Source organism: Sarcophilus harrisii, chromosome 2 (assembly GCF_902635505.1).
Source record: "Sarcophilus harrisii chromosome 2, mSarHar1.11, whole genome shotgun sequence".
Taxonomy (NCBI): domain Eukaryota; kingdom Metazoa; phylum Chordata; class Mammalia; order Dasyuromorphia; family Dasyuridae; genus Sarcophilus; species Sarcophilus harrisii.
The window spans coordinates 483,411,118-483,429,417 of NC_045427.1; the positions used below are offsets into that span (position 1 = coordinate 483,411,118).

An 18,300-nucleotide genomic window follows, 5' to 3' on the forward strand; every position below is an offset into this window, starting at 1 on the left:
ATGTTTTGTTATTAACTATAATTTCAGTGTTTGCAAGGGCAGAATGGTATTGAGTCAGGAGGATTGTGAATCATTTGTGCTTGTAAGGCCTCCGTAAATTTCTGTAAATTCTCAATGGGGCCTAAGTTGTGGAATTTGGTGACTCTGAAAAGGAGCAATTCTGAGTGAAGATATTATTGCATTAAGGCTTGGAGACTCCTTCTTTCCCAGCAGCTATTAAGGCTACAGATCACCTCTTTGGCTGATATTACTGCTACCCAGGGAGATAGTTGAGCATTGACTACCCTTCACAAAAAAGGTATGAGCCCAGGAAACTGTTCATTTTTATTGCCTTTCATGGGTAATTGGGTTCTTAATGAAAATGTTTCCCATTAGGAAGTCCCAAGAAGCCTCCACACATGAGTAACTCGGTATGATTTTTACATGGAGTATGCATGCAAAGTCTCCCCGGATGGATAGTTAGAGGATTCTACCAGCAGTCAGCAGGATGTTGCCTTGAAGTTATTGGATTCATGTGATGCCGATACAGGCTTTAGATTGACAAGTTAATTTTCAATTTCTATGGAAATCTTGAGGGCCTGGCATAGGGAAGCCCTCTTCTCATGTGTGCACTCTGTGATACGAAAAATAGTGCTGGCTCTCTGGAAAAGATGAGGATAATACTTTTTTTTTTTTTTTTTTTTTGCCAAACTGCAACTCTGCCCTTTAAAATTCTATTCAGAAACCAGATGTGAATGGATTGGCTTGGTTCTGAGTTCTAGAGAAGGCCTTGAGGTTGAGCGCAGAAGTCTCCCTGTTTAACAGTAGGAAAGTGAGCCAGGCTGTGGCCACCATAATCTGTCAATTAACAAGCATTTTATTAAGCACTTATTATTGTCTCAGCCAAGCTCAGAGGATATAAAGAAAAAGCAAAACAGTTCCTGTTCTCTGGAGTTGATGTTCTAATGGGAGAGATACGATATGTATAATAAGAATGTATAGGACTCCTACTGAGTGGATGTAAGGTAGCCTTAAAGAGGAAGAAGGCACTAGAAGCTTGAGATGGCACTTTGGCCTCTAGTGTGTTGAGCTGAAACTTGAAGGAATCCAGGGATTCTAAGAAGCTGCAATGAAACCATTCCAATAGTGAATCCAAAGGCAGGGCTATGAGAGATTGAACATGTTGGATGATGACTAGCATGTAGACTGGTATGGTTGAATTATATAGAGAGTAATATATGGAAGACACTGGAAGATTGAAAAGTGCCAAGTTCTGAAGAATTTTTCCTTTAATAAAGTGTTTTAATTTTCAAAACACATGCATAGTTTTCAACATTCACCCTTGCAAAACTTTGTGTTTCAAAGCTTTTTTCTCCCTCCCTTCCCCCTTACCTCCTCCCTTAGATAGCAAGTAATCTAATATATGTTAAACATGTGCAATTCTTCTCTATACATATTTCCACAATTCCATTTTTTGCACAAGCCCATCACCTCCTGTCTGGGCTACTCCAAGAGCCTCTAACTGATCTCCTTGCCTCTGTTCTCCATCGTCTGACAGACAATGCTTCTTGACTCAGCATTTAAGGTTCTCTACAAGTTGATTCCTATTTCCTTTTAACATTCTATACACATAGGAGACAAACTGCACTACTCCCTTCAGAAGGCCCTTCTGCCTTCCTCCTCTGAATCTTCATGAGTCATCTGCCATACCTGGAATGTATTGCCCTCCCTAGTCTTCCTCTCAGAAGCCTTCAGGGCTCTCTGCTCGGCTGCTTCCTCCTCCAGAAAACTTTCCCTGATCTCTTACATAGTCAGGCTCTTACCATTCCTTGGAAGCAGCAACTGTTTTGTTTTTGTTTCTGTATGTATGCAACACCCACTTAGTATAGTGCCTTATATCCAACTAGGTATTTAAGACATACTTGTTGAATAGAAATATCTGAAATGTGAGCTGGAATAAAGTGCTTTACATCTTCTACTTTAAAAATTTCTTGTGGGTCTATCTTATTTCTCCAGCATACATATTCCTTTTTTTTATTTTATTTTTTATTTTTTATTTTATTTTTATTTAATAGCCTTTTATTTACAGGATATATACATGGGTAACTTTACAGCATTAACAATTGCCAAACCTCTTGTTCCAATTCTTCACCTCTTACCCCCCCACCCCCTCCCCTAGATGGCAGGATGACCAGTAGATGTTAAATATATTAAAATATAAATTAGATACACAATAAGTATACATGACCAAAACGTTATTTTGCTGTACAAAAAGAATCAGACTCTGAAATATTGTACAATTAGCTTGTGAAGGAAATCAAAAATGCAGGTGTGCATAAATATAGGGATTGGGAATTCAATGTAATGGTTTTTAGTCATCTCCCAGAGTTCTTTTTCTGGGTATAGCTAGTTCAGTTCATTACTGCTCCATTAGAAATGATTTGGTTGATCTCGTTGCTGAGGATGGCCAGGTCCATCAGAACTGGTCATCATATAGTATTGTTGTTGAAGTATATAATGATCTCCTGGTCCTGCTCATTTCACTCAGCATCAGTTCGTGTAAGTCTCTCCAGGCCTTTCTGAAATCATCCTGTTGATCATTTCTTACAGAACAGTAATATTCCATAATTTTCATATACCACAATTTATTCAGCCATTCTCCAACTGATGGACATCCATTCAGTTTCCAGTTTCTAGCCACTACAAAAAGGGCTGCCACAAACATTCGTGCACATACAGGTCCCTTTCCCTTCTTTATAATCTCTTTGGGATATAATCCCAGTAGTAACACTGCTGGATCAAAGGGTACAGCATACATATTCCTAATGAAACCCCCCAGAAAATATAATCACTGCAAACAAGTTAAGCAAAGCTGCCTGAAAAACTGCAAATAACAATACGTTTCTTTTATAGTTTATTATTAGTGAAAATGGAGCAAAAGTATGACTTTAACAGGTCAGTATCAATTTTGTCAGTGTATTTGATCCAAAATTTGTTCTTTTAGATGATTACAGTTACGGTATTGATTGTTCCTTTGGTTCCGCCTTGTTCATTCTTCATACAAGCCTATTTCTTGGAATTCTTTGTTTTTAGCATTCCTTCACACATTCTGTTCTCTCAACACCGAAACCATCTTTCCATGGTGATGATTTCTTAACATCTTCTTTGTTCTCATACTTAGTGAGCTCTCTGCAGCTTTTGGGGGTGTTGATTATCCACTGCTCTCAGATAGTGTCTTCTCCCCTGAGTTTCATGAATCCTCTCCACAATCTCCTCCAACATACCAGATGGCTCCTTGGTTTTCTTTGCTTATTGGTTCAACATCTATTTCCCACTCACAAGCAGAGTTGTCTCTCAAGACTCTCTTGGGTTCCCTTTTAACTATCAACTCTTCTCTGGCCATTACATCAGTTCCTAATGATCATATTTTTATAGACGACTCCCAAAACCTAGAGTATTTTTTTCCTCCTTCTCAAACCTCCATTTAATCAATTGCCAAGTCTTATTTTGGAGGTTGAATCAACATCTTTCTTACCTTCATAGCCAACAACCTCCTACGTGGTCTCTCCAATTCTGGTCTTTGCTCTAATCTCTCCTCTGTCACAATCTTCCTAAGGTGAAGATCTGACCATGTCACCACTGCCTCCAATCTTCAGGAGTTCTGTTACCTCCAGGATAGACTACAACCACTTCAGTCTAATACTTAAGGTACTCCCCAAGCCAGCTATAACCAACTCTCTAGGGCTAGCTCATATTACTCACAAGCACACACTCTGTGCATCAGACAAATGGAACTAATTGTTGCTTTCCATATGTCTGGACTTTAGTCATTTGCAGAAGTTCCCCAGATCTAGAAAAGGGTCCTAACTCACATTCATGTCTCAGAATTCTTGTCTCCTTTCGAGGCTTAATCTGAGTGTCATCTCTAGACAAGAGCCTTAATCTTCCTTTCTCTCTCCCTCCTCGAATCACCCTGGATTCATTTATCTAAAACACAAGCCCAACTTCTATAAAGAATGTAATTTCCTTAACTGCTTTCTTTGTACTTACATTCTCTGTGCCTGGCACACATTAAGCATTATATATATATATATATATATATATATATATATATATATATATATATATGAATTAATGGGACTGAACAGAAAGGAGACAGATATTTTTGATCTCCATATTTGACAGAGAAGTTATATGAGGAGTTATAACAGGGGATCAATATGGGGGAGAGGAAAGAATACTGAATTTGGGGTCAAAAGGCCTAGGATAGAATCTTGGCTCTGCCCCCAACTTCTTTGGCTTTGGGTAAGGCACTTTGTCCTTAACAGTGACACAAAAGGGATGGAATTGAAGGTTCTTTATCCAACTATCCTCTGACCTGCTCAGGGTCACGCAGTTAATTAATGGCAGAGATGGAAAGACTGACTCAGTGCTCTTGAGAATTTAGGCAACAAATGCTTTCCAAGACTTCTTTCCAGTCACCTTCCCACTGGAGAGGCAATACTGGCAAGGCAAACTGAACTCGCAGAATTAATGTGAAGCAAAGTTAAGATATTTTAAAAATTCAGATGCATATTTCAGCAGCAAGTAGCTTTGAAAATCAAATTTCTTGTTAAAATTCTTTGAAAAATTTAAGCTACAGAGATACAAACTGGACTCTTGCCACTGTTGCTCTCTGTAAACAATGGTTACACCCTCTCTACAGCTGAAAAATAAATCGTCAAATGGGAATAACTTTTATCCACATTCCCAGGATAACACATCTCCTCAAGCTGGTGGCCAGAGATAGATATTGTTAAGTTTAAAAATATTATCTGATGACAACGTGAAGTTTCCTTCCCTTTTCCAACCCATGCCCACACCCCAGAATTCTCATGAGAAAAATTCCTTCACACTTTTGGTTCCCATTTCCTTCAACTGATCTCCTACTTAAGGACAATCAGTTCAGGGGGAACTCTGGAGATCTGTATGTCAGCTGCTCAAAAATATGTGCCAAGGTTAGTTTGGGAACACTAGTGCAGTTCAATTGAAGAGGGTATGAAGAGACCTTTAGCTTTGTTTCTGAATAAGCCCCAAGACTTATTCTCTGTTATTTTCGATCTATGAGGCTCACTTTATCTCTGGACCCCAGTTTCCTCATCTGCAAAATGGGGAAGCTGAATTAGGTGATCTCTAAAGTTTCCTTCCAGCTTGAACAATTCTGTGGTTCTATCACTAGACATCAAGACAGCAGAAGAACCAAAGACATTTAGATATGCTCTTTGTTTTGTTGGTGTAGACTTACTCTCAATTAATTGATAGCTTATGAGCACAATTATCAATTCACAGGATCACAAAATTAGAGCTGAAATGAATCTCAGAGATGATCTGATTTGACCCTCTCGTTTTACACAGAGCTGCCTCTAATTTATTCTGCTACACTTTTTTGTTTGCATGTGGTCTCCCGCATAACACCATGGGCAACTTGAGGGCAACGCCTCTTTTTTAACCTTTTTTCCCATCTCTAACCTTTCTTCTCATCTTTGGCCCTTAATATAATATCTTGTACATATAGTAAGTGCTTTATAAATACTTGTTGAGTCACTGACTGAAATCTGGGGAGATTAAGGCCTTGTCCAAAGTTATACATAGAAAGTATCAGAGGTACAGATGAAGAAATTGAAACTATTTCTAGTCATATGAAAAGATGCTCCAAATCATTACTAATCAGAGAAATGCAAATTAAGACAACTCTAAGATACCACTACACACCTGTCAGATTGGCTAAGATGACAGGAAAAAATAATGATGATTGTTGGAGGGGATGCGGGAAAACTGGGACATTGATGCATTGTTGGTGGAGTTGTGAACGAATCCAACCATTTTGGAAAGTAGTTTGGAACTATGCTCAAAAAGTTATCAAACTGTGCATACCCTTTGATCCAGCAGTGTTACTACTGGGATTATATCCCAAAGAGATTATAAAGAAGGGAAAGGGACCTGTATGTGCACGAATGTTTGTGGCAGCCCTTTTTGTAGTGGCTAGAAACTGGAAACTGAATGGATGTCCATCAGTTGGAGAATGGCTGAATAAATTGTGGTATATGAAAATTATGGAATATTACTGTTCTGTAAGAAATGACCAACAGGATGATTTCAGAAAGGCCTGGAGAGACTTACACGAACTGATGCTGAGTGAAATGAGCAGGACCAGGAGATCATTATATACTTCAACAACAATACTAGATGATGACCAGTTCTGATGGATCAGGCCATCCTCAGCAACGAGATCAACCAAATCATTTCTAATGGAGCAGTAATGAACTGAACTAGCTATGCCCAGAAAAAGAACTCTGGGAGATGACTAAAAACCATTACATTGAATTCCCAATCCCTATATTTATGCACACCTGCATTTTTTATTTCCTTCACAAGCTAATTGTACAATATTTCAGAGTCTGATTCTTTTTGTACAGCAAAATAACGTTTTGGTCATGTGTACTTATTGTGTATCTAATTTATATTTTAATGTATTTAACATCTACTGGTCATCCTGTCATCTGGGGGAGGGGGTGGGGGGGTAAGAGGTAAAAAATTGGAACAAGAGGTTTGGCAATTATTAATGCTGTAAAGTTACCCATGCATATATCCTGTAAATAAAAGGCTATTAAATTTAAAAAAAAAAAAAAGTATCAGAGGTAGAATCTGAACACAGTTCTTCTGATTTTAGAGCCAACATTAAACATTTAATACTGTTGACCTCAGAGGCCATCTAGTTCAACCAGCTCATTTCATAATTGAGGAAACTAAGGCTCAGAGAAATTAAGTAACTTGCCCAAGATCAAACTGATGACAATGTCAGGATTTGGCTCCAAATCCAATCTGCTCTTTTACTGGATCAGGATCTCTTACACTCATTTCAATTCAAAACATTTATTAAGCAACTATCTGCTAAGTGTAAGACCCCAGTATCTAGGGTTAAAAACATGAAAACCGATTGATAGTATATTCTGATTGGGATAGGGCAGGACACAATTCAGTTCAACAAGCATTTATTAAGCACCTCCCAGATGCCAAGGAATAGAAACATTACTCTAATTTTTGACTCAACCATTTCAAAAACAAACTATTTAATAACAGAGTCTCCATCTGTGTTAATGACACTTAAGCCCAACCCTCTGTTCACACACACACACACACACACACACACACGCAGAAATGGAGGTCAATGAGTCAGTCAGTCAGTCAGTCTGTATCCAGGAGCAGTAGGAGAGAGGAGTTAGGCAGTTAGTCATAAAGCATGAATATTGCAATAATAATGCTAATAACAATCTCAGGCTCATACTACTATTACATTGGGAAAATATCAAAGTAGTTTATAATCCCATTAAGTTCTGAGGTAAGAAATGTCATGATTAAGTAGAAGGTTTTACATATCCTTTTCATGTGGGCCTCAAGTCTTACAAGAAATTAGGCCAGACCTATTAAGTTGGGGAAGAAGTGGATAGGGCTGGGAAACCATGTGGGGATTCTGTAAGTTGAAAGTTTAGATTTCTATGCAAAGCCATGGGGAGACCCTTAACCAGTCAATAATAGAAGAATGTGAGGGAGGGGGGGAGAGAGGAAACAAGGGAGCATTAACAATGTAATGCTTTCCTAGCATAGTAAGGTGGTGCTAAGGCATTCCATTTTACGTACTATTCTAGCATCTTGGTATGAGGCCTGTCAGGCTGGTTGGCTTTGGGCAAGCTACTTTCTCTGAGCCTCAACCTCCCTATCCATAAATGGAGGATTGGTCGACATCTAGCTATCTCCAATGCTTATTCCTTTAAGTTCCAATGTCTATATTCTATACCACACCTGGATGACCAGCATAATTAATTGTATTTAACAGCAAAACTGACTGAATGGACAGATCTGATCTTTTAAAGCTCCTGAAGATATTTCAAAATTTTGTAGGATCTTGGGGCCATTATAATAAATTTACTATCAGTGTAAAAAGAGCAGAAATCACTGAACCCTGAAATGTTAGGGCCAATAGGAACTTGGAGAAAATCTAGTTATTTAAAGATGAGGAAACTGGAGTTGAGGATGACCCAAAGGGCAATGGAGGGGCAAACAGTAGATATGAACAGTCTATATAACATGTAACATAAGTCATTCCTAAGAAGTGGTGAAAAGGATGTCATCAAAATTACAATCAAAGCAAAATACAGTGGGAAAAGCTATGGCTCTATAACCAAAGGACCTCATTTCAAATCCTGTCTGACTAAATGTGTGACTTTGGGCAGTTCATTAAAGTCATTAGGCTTCAGTTTCTTCATCTTTAAAATGAAGGAGTTCACCCAGCCTTCTGAAGTTCCCCCCAGTTCCCAGCTCCAGATTAAACTTAATGGGTTTGCCATGGACAAGAGCTATGGGTATGGAAAAGAAAAGATGGATGGAGTTTTGCATGGAGGTAGTAGTATGGACCTCAGTGAGATTACAAATCCCCTGGATCACTAAGAGGTGGGGCTTCTAGCTCCACTAGAAGCTGGAGAGAAGTGACTCAAGGTCTCAGAAGGAGTCAATGAGAGAGTCAGGTTTAGAATCCAGGTCTCTTCTGAACTACAGAAGAGATCTGACAAGCCAACAGACAGCAACCAGAGATACCAAGTAGAAGAATAGGGAGTTCCGAAGTTCTGAAGGAGAAAGCTTGCGGGATACAGCAATAAAGAAATACCACCTCTGCTAGAATGAACATTATTAGTGACTTGGTACACTCTGTTACTAGCTTAAACAAGTTATTATTATATTATTATTATATATATTGTGTATAGTATTACATATTACAAATATTCACATAGTATATATTTGTACATAAATATATAAATGTTACATAGTATATATTTACATATAAATATTACATAATGTATGGCATAAATATATATAGTATATATTTTATATTATATTACATATATTGTAAACTATATATTATATATAGTTATTAATTACAATAAAAAATAACATTTACATAGCATTTTAAGGTTTGCAAAGCACTTCACAACTATTATCTCATTTTATCCTGGCAACAACTCGGAGAAGTAAATGCTACCTTTATTATCTTCATTTTTACAGATGAAGAAGCCTACGCAAAAAGAGATTAAGACACTTGACCAGGCACACAGCTGGAAAGTGTCCGAATTTGAACTCAATTTATTGACTTCAAGTCTCCTGCTTTATCCACTGTACCACTCTGTTTCAATTCCATTTCTGGTTGGGACCTCCAAAATTTATCCCCCTGTATCATCAGCAAGAGAGAGCATGAGACCAAAAGAGTCAAATTTCCCAGTCCAACTCTTTTCCCCCACTGCTTCCCAGAAGAATAACTCCCCATCTGCCTTATTTTAGGAAAGGGCACTTTTTTTTCCAAGTGAGCTCAAGCACAGAGAGGTGTTAATTTCATACACTTACACCCACACTGTATATAAACATGCAAGTCATTAACATTTCCATCCCCCAGGTGGGATGGCCCCCTCGCTGCTGGGAAGGCGCTGCTGAGGAAGACGTGTGCCTCTGCCCACTTCTGTTTGTTCTCGGAGGCGAGATGATTCCAGTAAAGGAACTTTTCTGCCCACTTCCAGACCAATTGCAAAAAGATTACAGGTCCACTTTGTAGGGGACTTGGGCCTGCCCTGGAAAAACCACACGAGGGCATAGGCTTTAGCGTCGAAAAGGCCTCATCTGACAGACGAGCCCCGTCCAAGGGAAGCGATGGACGCTGCTGGCAGACAGCCTGGATTCAGAGCCCAAGGAATCCTCCCTCACAGCCGTCGCTGAAGGTCCACCAAGCTCCAGCTCCACAGCTTGGGGCCATGGCTGTCCTTGTAAGCACCCAGCAGCTTCCCAGCTCAGCCCCGTTCTCAGCAGCTCCTCTAACCCCTTCCATCCCATCCTCACACACCTCTGCACCCTTGCCACCTCCTCATCCCCCTCACCGGACCCACTGCCTCCCAGCTGGTAGCTCTGTCTCCACTCTCTGCTCTCTGCTTTCAAATTGTTCTGGATGCTCACATGAGGTTCCTGAATCGCAGGCTGGACCATGTCATTCAGCTGCCTCAGGAAGCTCCGGCAGGGCCCCGTTGCCTTGAGGATTAAGTCCAAGCGGCTCTCTTTGGCCCTGAGAGCCCTTCACAGCCTGGCTCTAGCCCACCTGTCCCCACCCTCTGGTCTGACCAGACTGGCCTTCCTCATACATAACATTCCATCTCTACTCAAAGACCCTCATGCCAGGAATGCACCGCCTCTTCACCATGCCCCTGAATCTCTTCCTGCCCCTTCAGCTGCTGGAGCTCTGCTCCCTAAGTCTCTTGTACTTATTAGGTAAATGGTCCTATGTATTTACACTACACTTCCACTACACTACACTACACTTCCACACAGGAAAACAGGCTCCTGAAGGCAGGGCCTATTTCATTACTGTCTTTCTAATCCTACACAATGCCTGACTCACGACACTGTGTCAGCTAAATCTGAGTTCAAATGTGACCTCAGATAAATTTGACCCAATTTTGTGTCATCTTAGACAAGTCACATAACCTCTGTTTGCCTCAGTTTCCTTAACTATACAATGGGAATAATAACATCACCTATTCCCAAGATTATGGAGAAGATCAAATGAAATAATAGCACAGTCCCTGGCACATAGTAGTGTCATATAAACACTCACTCTTCTTCTGCTGTTCCTCATCATACCCAGTGAGGCAAGAGTTATTATCCCCATGAATCCCCCTGGCCACATAACCAATTGGGCTTTGAACCTTTCCTCTCTGGCTCTCACTACATTAAGCTACCACCTTGGAGACTCAAATTCTGACAGTCTAGAACTATAATTTCAGAGTTAGTCTCAGTTCATTTTTTATGTCTCCTCTGTTGCCAATGGATAACAACTCAGCTGTAAATTTCTCTGCCATTCTCCCTAGGTCAAAGAATCATCTATAAAAATCTAAAACTTGAAAAGCACTGAACAATGGCTAGTCCTGAAGTAATCCTTCTGAGCAGTTAAGAATTTCCAATAACACTGTTCTCTCCTTTGCAAATTCAGGTTTTCCTGGGCAAGTAGTAATTCTCCTTTATTATTTTAAAGTCCAGGAAGACAATGACTTCTATCTTCCAGTTAAGGTTCACTCTCTGCATTTGCCAGCAAATCAGTAATAATTCTACCCCCTTCTATGAGGGATGAATGGTGAAAAAACTGATTATGGAAACCAGAGGGGGAAAAATACAAACAGTTTAACCTACTACTGAATGAGTTTCTTCATGCTCAATTAGGTTTTAGGTCCTAAACATCAGTCCTTTATGGAGCCCAAAAGATAAATTCTAACTCCCCACCTTAAAATGTATCAACTACTGAGTGAAAGATGGTCTGCACCCAGCCTCTGATTAAAAGAAAAAAAAAAACAAACAAACATGCCTGAAGTGTCATGCTGGTCAAGTTCATTAGAGAGTGAAGTTGCTTCATTAAATGTAATTGATTTTAAAGTGGGAGACATAACAGGAGGGGAGAAGCAGGCAGGGGGAGAGCAGAGCTCCCATACAGCTGGATAGTAACTTTAATTTTCCAATATCCAGGCAGACGAAGATAAGAGTAATGATATGGACAATTCTAAATGACAGAGAATCCAAAGATGATTTATGCTTATTTCCAAAATGATTAATTTTTTTAAAATAGCTTTTTAGAATTGCAGTTTAATTTGCAATATTCTTTTTCTGTTCTATTATGTATATGGAAATAATTGTTTCATTTGATGTTTGTTAAGTTCAGAATTGTAAAAAAAAAAAAATTAATGGCCTCAATAATTTTGTTTTTCTCTTGCCATTTATTAACAAAGGTAGTTTAATAGCAGTTACTGAAAATCAAAACTGAAAAGAACTTCAAAAGCCATTTAATCTGACCCCTATTTTACAAATGAGTTTGCATTGCTTTAGAGAGTGTGTCAAGTATGAGTACCAGGAAATGAACCTGAATCATCTTAGTACAGGAGTTGTTTCACTTTGTTTAACCTAAGAATATTCTTAATATCAAGGGGGCAGCTAGATGGCTCAGTAGATGGAGTCAGAGCAGAGTTCAAATCCAGCCTCGGACATTTAGTAACTATATGATTTTGGACAAGTCTCTTTACCTCTGTCAGCTTTAATCTACTAGAGAAGGAAAATGGCAAACCACTCCAGTGTCTTTGCAAGAAAACCCTAAATGGAATCATGAAGAGTCAGACACAATGATAACAACAACTCTTATTATCAGAAGAGGGGGGTGGTGGTTGCCACTCATTAAATATAGCTACTAAGTATATTTTTCTGGCACTTTTCCATTTCCAAAGACAGGGAGATGAACTGTGTGTGGAGTCTCCCAAACAGATGGCTCTAGCCCTTGGGTTTTTTTTTTTTTTTAAGTTCAGCCAATAGGACAAGAATCCTCCATTCCCTGATACCTTTCTTTCTTTCTTTTTTTTGGTAAGGTTAGGGGCTGGAATGAAACTACTAGACTCTGAGCCTATGCTGAGTAAATGAAGTCCAGACTTTAGTAAAGATTTGCTATTTGTCAGCAATTAGGTAAAGAGATTTAGGGATCAAGGAAAAACTCCCAATATGAATTTTTTTTCACCCTGAATCCTGGTGCTCACTTTTCTATAATTTTTCTTTTTTTTTTTTCTTTGCCAGTACTTCATTTAATATTTTTGTATCACTGGTCATTAGAGAAATTGGTCTATAGTTCTTTTCACCTGCTTTTATCCTTCCTATTCTTGCCTTTCCCCCCCAATGAACAAAAATTTACTTTCATTTTCCCCCCAAAGAAGTTTAAAAAAAAAAAAGGGGGGGGGGTTTTCTGTAGCTCTATGTAGCTCTGTTGATTTCTCTGCAAAGAATGGCTCTAGATCTGGAAGACTTCACAGGACATTTATTCCAAGGAGGACAATGATGTTCTGCAGAGACTGAGAATCTTGCCTCGGGTCAGGCAGATAGAAGATCAGAGACTTGGGCTTCCTATCCAAGACAAAGAATCATAAAAGTAGTGAACTGCTAAGGACTTCAACCACACAGCTCCAGCCCGTACGCCAGGGGAATCCAGGCTAAAACATTCTACTAATTCCAACTTCTGCCCTCTTTCATGTTGTCTTTCCACACTTGGGCAAAAAACGGTCCTCCAACTAAAGCTTTCTAGGACCAGAGATTTCTACCGCAGGAAAACTGCCCGGCGATGACAACAGACCAATAGCCCAAGTGAGGTTCTAAAAGCTGCTTGCTCCAGGGGCTTGATCAGTAAGTAAGGCCTGACTTCCACATGTGAGACAAGGAGAAAGAAAAGTCCCAGGGCATCGAGTCCAGAGTCCTAGTCTGGGCTGGGCTCTGCCTCTCACACATGAAGGCAGGGGAGCCTGGGCAAACCGTCCCCTCTCCAGATGCTGGGAAATTCTCTAAACTAAGTCAGTCACAGAGAAGGTGCAGCCTGTGGTATTAGAGAGTTTCCTCACCTAGCACTTCTCTATATCAATAAAATCACACGACTACCCCTTTCCGTCCAATCATTCAAGAATTATTTAAGATACAAAGATTAAAAAAAAAAAAAAAGAAAAAAAGAAAAGAAAAGGAAAAGGAAAAAGGCATTCCTTATTCTCAAAGAGCTTATATCCCATTGGGTTTAGACAAAAAGTAAACCGATAAATACACAAATGGTAATACCTTTAGCTGCCTGGGCCTCAGGGTTTCCCTCTGCAGAACATGGAAGGTGTACTTCATGACTCCAGATTAGGACCCTGCATTTCTAATTTTCAACTGTTTGAAACCCTCCCCCCAAACTGAGACCTGCTGTCATTTCCTTGTGATTCCTAATCGATAAGCCACAAATCACTACCATGAGTGTTCTATAAGAGGGGTACTTTCTACTTATTGAAAAAAAAAAAAGCACACCCAAGTTCCTATGCCAATCCTTTCCTGCCTGTCTGCCACTGAGAACGGAAAGGGAGGCAGGGGTGGTAACAAGGAGAGGCTGTTCATTTGCCTTAAGGGCAGGGCATACTTCCCACTGACTCTTCTCACAGGTGGCAGTCAAGAGATGGTTTTAGCTGACCCAGTTTCTACATTTCAGTCTGTCTACCATTCTGCTGTGCTTCGTATTCTTGTTGGTTTCATCCACCATAAAACAAAGATAATAATATGGTACAGAGCTATGCACTCAGTGGACACTTTACAAGCATTAACTGAAAACAATGCCACACTTTAAATAGATAAATATTAAATCATTTATAGGAAGTACTTTGAACTCCTCTGAAGCAAGATGCTCTCCAGTCACAAGGTGATCTTACCAATAGGACCATAGAAACAGAAGGCATTCCAAGGAGATCTTGAAGCTCCCTTATAGTTCTAACATGCTATGATGGGTTGTTTTTTATTTTCATTTAATTTATCTAGTGCAGTCCAGGACTTGACAGAATCTCCTCTATACTGCCCCATGGTGATTGCCCAGCCTTTGTTGGAAGGCCTCCAGTGATGCAGAACTCATCGCTTCTTTTTCTTTTTTTTTAATTATAGCTTTATGTTGACAGAATATATGCATGGGTAATTTTTCAACATTGTCCCTTGCACTCACTTCTGTTCCAACTTTCCCCTTCCCTCCCTCCACCTCAACCCCCTCCCCTAGTTGGCAGGCAGTCTTATACATGTGAAACAAGTTAAAATATATCTTAAATACAATATGTGTGGTGTGTACACATCTGTACACAGAATTCATCATTTCTTCAGGCAGCTCATTCCTTTGCTGCTAGAAAGGGTCTCCACACAGGCCCAACTTCTGCCCTTTAAAGATACCCAAAAATGAATTGTTTTCCTCATTCAAACAGAAGCCCTTCAGACATTTAAAGAGAGTGGAAAGATGTTCCCTAAAAGTTTTCTCTTTTCATAAGTTCATGAGATTTCAAGTTGGAAGAGAGTTTATTCTTTAGTTAATCTAATATCCTCCTTTTACAGATGAGGAAACTAAGATCCACAGATGTTGGCTAACTGGTAACTAGTAATTAGCACTATTCTTTTCCCCTGCTAACCTGTGCAGTCACTATCTGCTGCCAATTTTTCTCAGATGTCTTATTTTCAATAATATTAAGCAATGGTAGTTCTATTACAAAAATTCCAGTAATGACTCGAAGTCCTGGCATCAAAACATTTGCTCAAAAAACCCAACAAGACTGAAAATGGTCAACAAATATTCCACACCTGAATAAACCATCTTAGCCCAAGTACACTGATCAAAGCTCCACCAAATCCAAGACAAGTAGGAATTGTTTAAATCCTTTGGAGATTTATTTGCTAATTTTTAACTAAATTACTTGCAAAGTTTCCAGCTCAAAGAAATGAGAAAAGAGTTTCTTAGACCAGAAAACCATTCCTCTGCCTGGCTGTTCCTGTTCACTTTTAAAGCAGAATACTCAGTAGCAGGCAGACTTCTATGCCTGCTAAATGACCCCACGTGCCCCTTACCTTGTTTCCAGAGGTATAAATTGCTCTGCTTCCAAGCTTTTTGTTTTTCATTAACATTCCCCATTTTACCCCAATCAGATCCCGGGGTTCCTTAACTGCTGAGGAGGAACCAAGTTACTGTTCATCCTTCCATAGGCATCCTGAATCACCACGTTTCACAGTCCACAAAAACAACTTTGTTCCTCATGTCCTGATTCCAAGGAAAACTTCAGCAATTATATCGATGGCTTTGACATCTGAATCTTCTTCAACCCCAGAGAGAAAAATTAGACACAAACTCTTGCTATCAGTCCTACCGGTATGTCTCAGTAATCAGTCTATATTAAGAAAATCTTTGCTGCCAGTTCCTTTGGGGGTTCATTACTCATCGGCTCAGCCATGGCCTCACAGAATGAACTGTATTTCAAAGCACACTTTCAAGACTGTAGTTTCCCTCTGAGGGGAAGGGGATAAAAATCAGGTGACCAAAATCCTGAGATATAAATGGCATCATTTTTTTGGGGTGTGCCAAGAGAAATAAGAATCACACAAAGCCCCGATGAAAGCACAGCTCTGGAGCCTGGAAAAACCATGCCCTGCTTTTATACATCCTGAACCAAGGAGTGTACAGTCAATGGTGAATTATGTGTTACATCAACATAAACAAGCTGCTTTAATTACTGCTGTGCTAAGGTTAAAAAAAAAAAAAAAAAAAAAAAAAAAAAAAACCAGCCCCAAGGAATCTGTAAAAACCTGGGGCTATATACCTCTTTGCTAAACCTCCCACCATAAGTTTCCAGAGGAAAAAATATCACCAAGGACAAACAGGGACTAATTAAAGCAAGACCTCAAACCACACAGCCTTATACTCATACAGACAGTTTCCCTGGAGAAAATTTGGCGCCACCTGAGTTCTGTACAGGTCTGCTGGGAAAGAGAAAGGGAAGGACATGCAATTCCGGTTTTAGGAAAAAACATCAGGAAATCTGGTAAGATCTGTAGTGTGAATTTTAGGAGGTATAGGTTTACTTGCTTGTAGACAGGGCCTGAAGTTAATGAAAATGAAAAAAGAAATGAGCAGAAATATAATGAGAAAATTGTGGAAGGAAGAGAGGTCTCAAAGGACTCAAGAAATTTAAAACTATTTGAGTCTGACACCTCTTGAGAAGACATCTCATCTAGTATCTGAACTTCAGCACATGCAGGCTGTCATATTCAATGGTTTCTGGTAGGAACTTTTCTGGAGTTCAAATCAACTCCTCCTTTAGAGACCACCTAGTCCAATTCCTTCAGTCAAGAAACTGAAGCCCAGAGACAAGTGACTTGCACAAGATTGCACTGGCCCAAACCACCCAAACTAGACTGCAAGACCAACCAGTGTACCATAGGGGTAAGGAGGCAATAATAGCACAGTTGATGTAGAAATACCTGCTTCAGACCCTTATGCTAGAAATACACAGTCTCAAAAGGAAACTCTTTTGGATGGCATAGGTAACTAGGATAGGCAGAGGAGTAAAGCAGATCTGAGAATGTATCTTTCTCTTTCTTTGCAGAGGTGGGGAGCTATGGAAATGGAACACAACATATCCTGTCAGACTTGATAGATATATTTAGTTTTGCCTAGGTGCTTTTTTTTTCTTTTTGTTCTTTGTTATATGGGTGGCTTCTTGGTGGGAAGAGAGGGCTATGTTGGGAAACTAAGGTAATATAAAAACAAGAGAAGTTATATCTATACTGATCTAAAGAGTATTATGGTGATAAGAACCTACATCTTGGAGTTAGAAGATATGACTTTCAAGTTCCAATTCTGATATTTACTTGACAAGTCACTTAATCTTTTTCAATCATCTTAAGCTAGGGACAAAGGGAAAATGATTTTGAAGATAAAATTAAAATATGATCCAAAAGGGGAAAATGTCAAGTTAAACTACCATTAAACTTTTAGGCTATTCAACTGACCTTGGTCTAACCACTAAACACCAATTCAGACAGAGTTAGAACAACAAAAAAGGGGTCAGACTTTAAAAAACAAACAACTAATCTTGATTCACAGAGCTCAAAAACATTTTACAAGGCAAGATCCAGTTTTTCCAAATTGGGAAAATGGTACAATGAGAGTTTGATTTCTCAAAAGAGAAAATCAATTTAATAAAGATTTATGAAACGATGGGGAGAAAACAAATTACTGCTATGAACTACCATTTCCTCATCCTTCCTATCCCAGGATTATAACGAAAATCAGAGATTGAGAACGAATGTCTACTTCTGTGGGTCTGTGAGTCTGTGATCTCATCAGCAAGCTCTTTCTTCCTATTAACTTTTTCACCCTTTGTGATTCTTCTCCATGACCTCCCATGATCTCCACAGAAAATCTACCTCACATGTTAGAGGCCATCTTTTAAGGTTTTTATTTGCTTATTGTTTTAATGGGCACCAGTGCAATCTCACTCCTAATACATAACTAGATCACCATCTTTTGCAATCATTTATTTCTTGGATAATGTATTTTACAACACTAATTGGGCAAAAGACATTATGGGCAACACATAATAGCCCAGTGATGCTCACACCATGAGGCTTTCCATTGCCAAAAGAGCTCTCATTAAAGTTGTTTATTGAAAAATTACATATTGTATAAAATATCCACCATTTAAATTAGGGTCTTACCATCCTAGCAGCATCAGAAAACCATTCTATTTTCTTTTGGGCGGATCAAGCAACAGAACTGATTTTGAAAATGGCTACTTTATTGGTTTTTGCTGAATTCTATAATAATTTAATTAATATAACATTTTCCTGGGACCAAGTATCTGATATTTCTTCCATTTTAAATAATGCTACTTAGTGAACATC

The 18,300-nt window shown here is 39.2% G+C and overlaps 1 protein-coding gene across 5 annotated transcripts in view; it reads right to left on the reverse strand.

The window, feature by feature from the left end:
* The window catches only part of RAPGEF1 (Rap guanine nucleotide exchange factor 1), a 183,053-nt gene that overhangs the window by 141,695 nt on the left and 23,058 nt on the right, over window positions 1–18,300 (reverse strand). For 2 of the 5 annotated variants that reach the window (XM_031954876.1, XM_031954874.1), the window contains exon 1: window positions 15,469–16,136. The exons of 1 other annotated variant lie outside the window; for it this stretch is intronic. In XM_031954876.1, coding sequence (XP_031810736.1) covers window positions 15,469–15,532 — 64 coding nt within the window. In that variant the 5' untranslated portion in view covers window positions 15,533–16,136. Of the gene's footprint in view, window positions 1–15,468; window positions 16,137–18,300 lie in introns of those variants that run through there. 2 more of the 5 variants (XM_031954877.1, XM_012553967.3) reach the window with 2 other exon arrangements.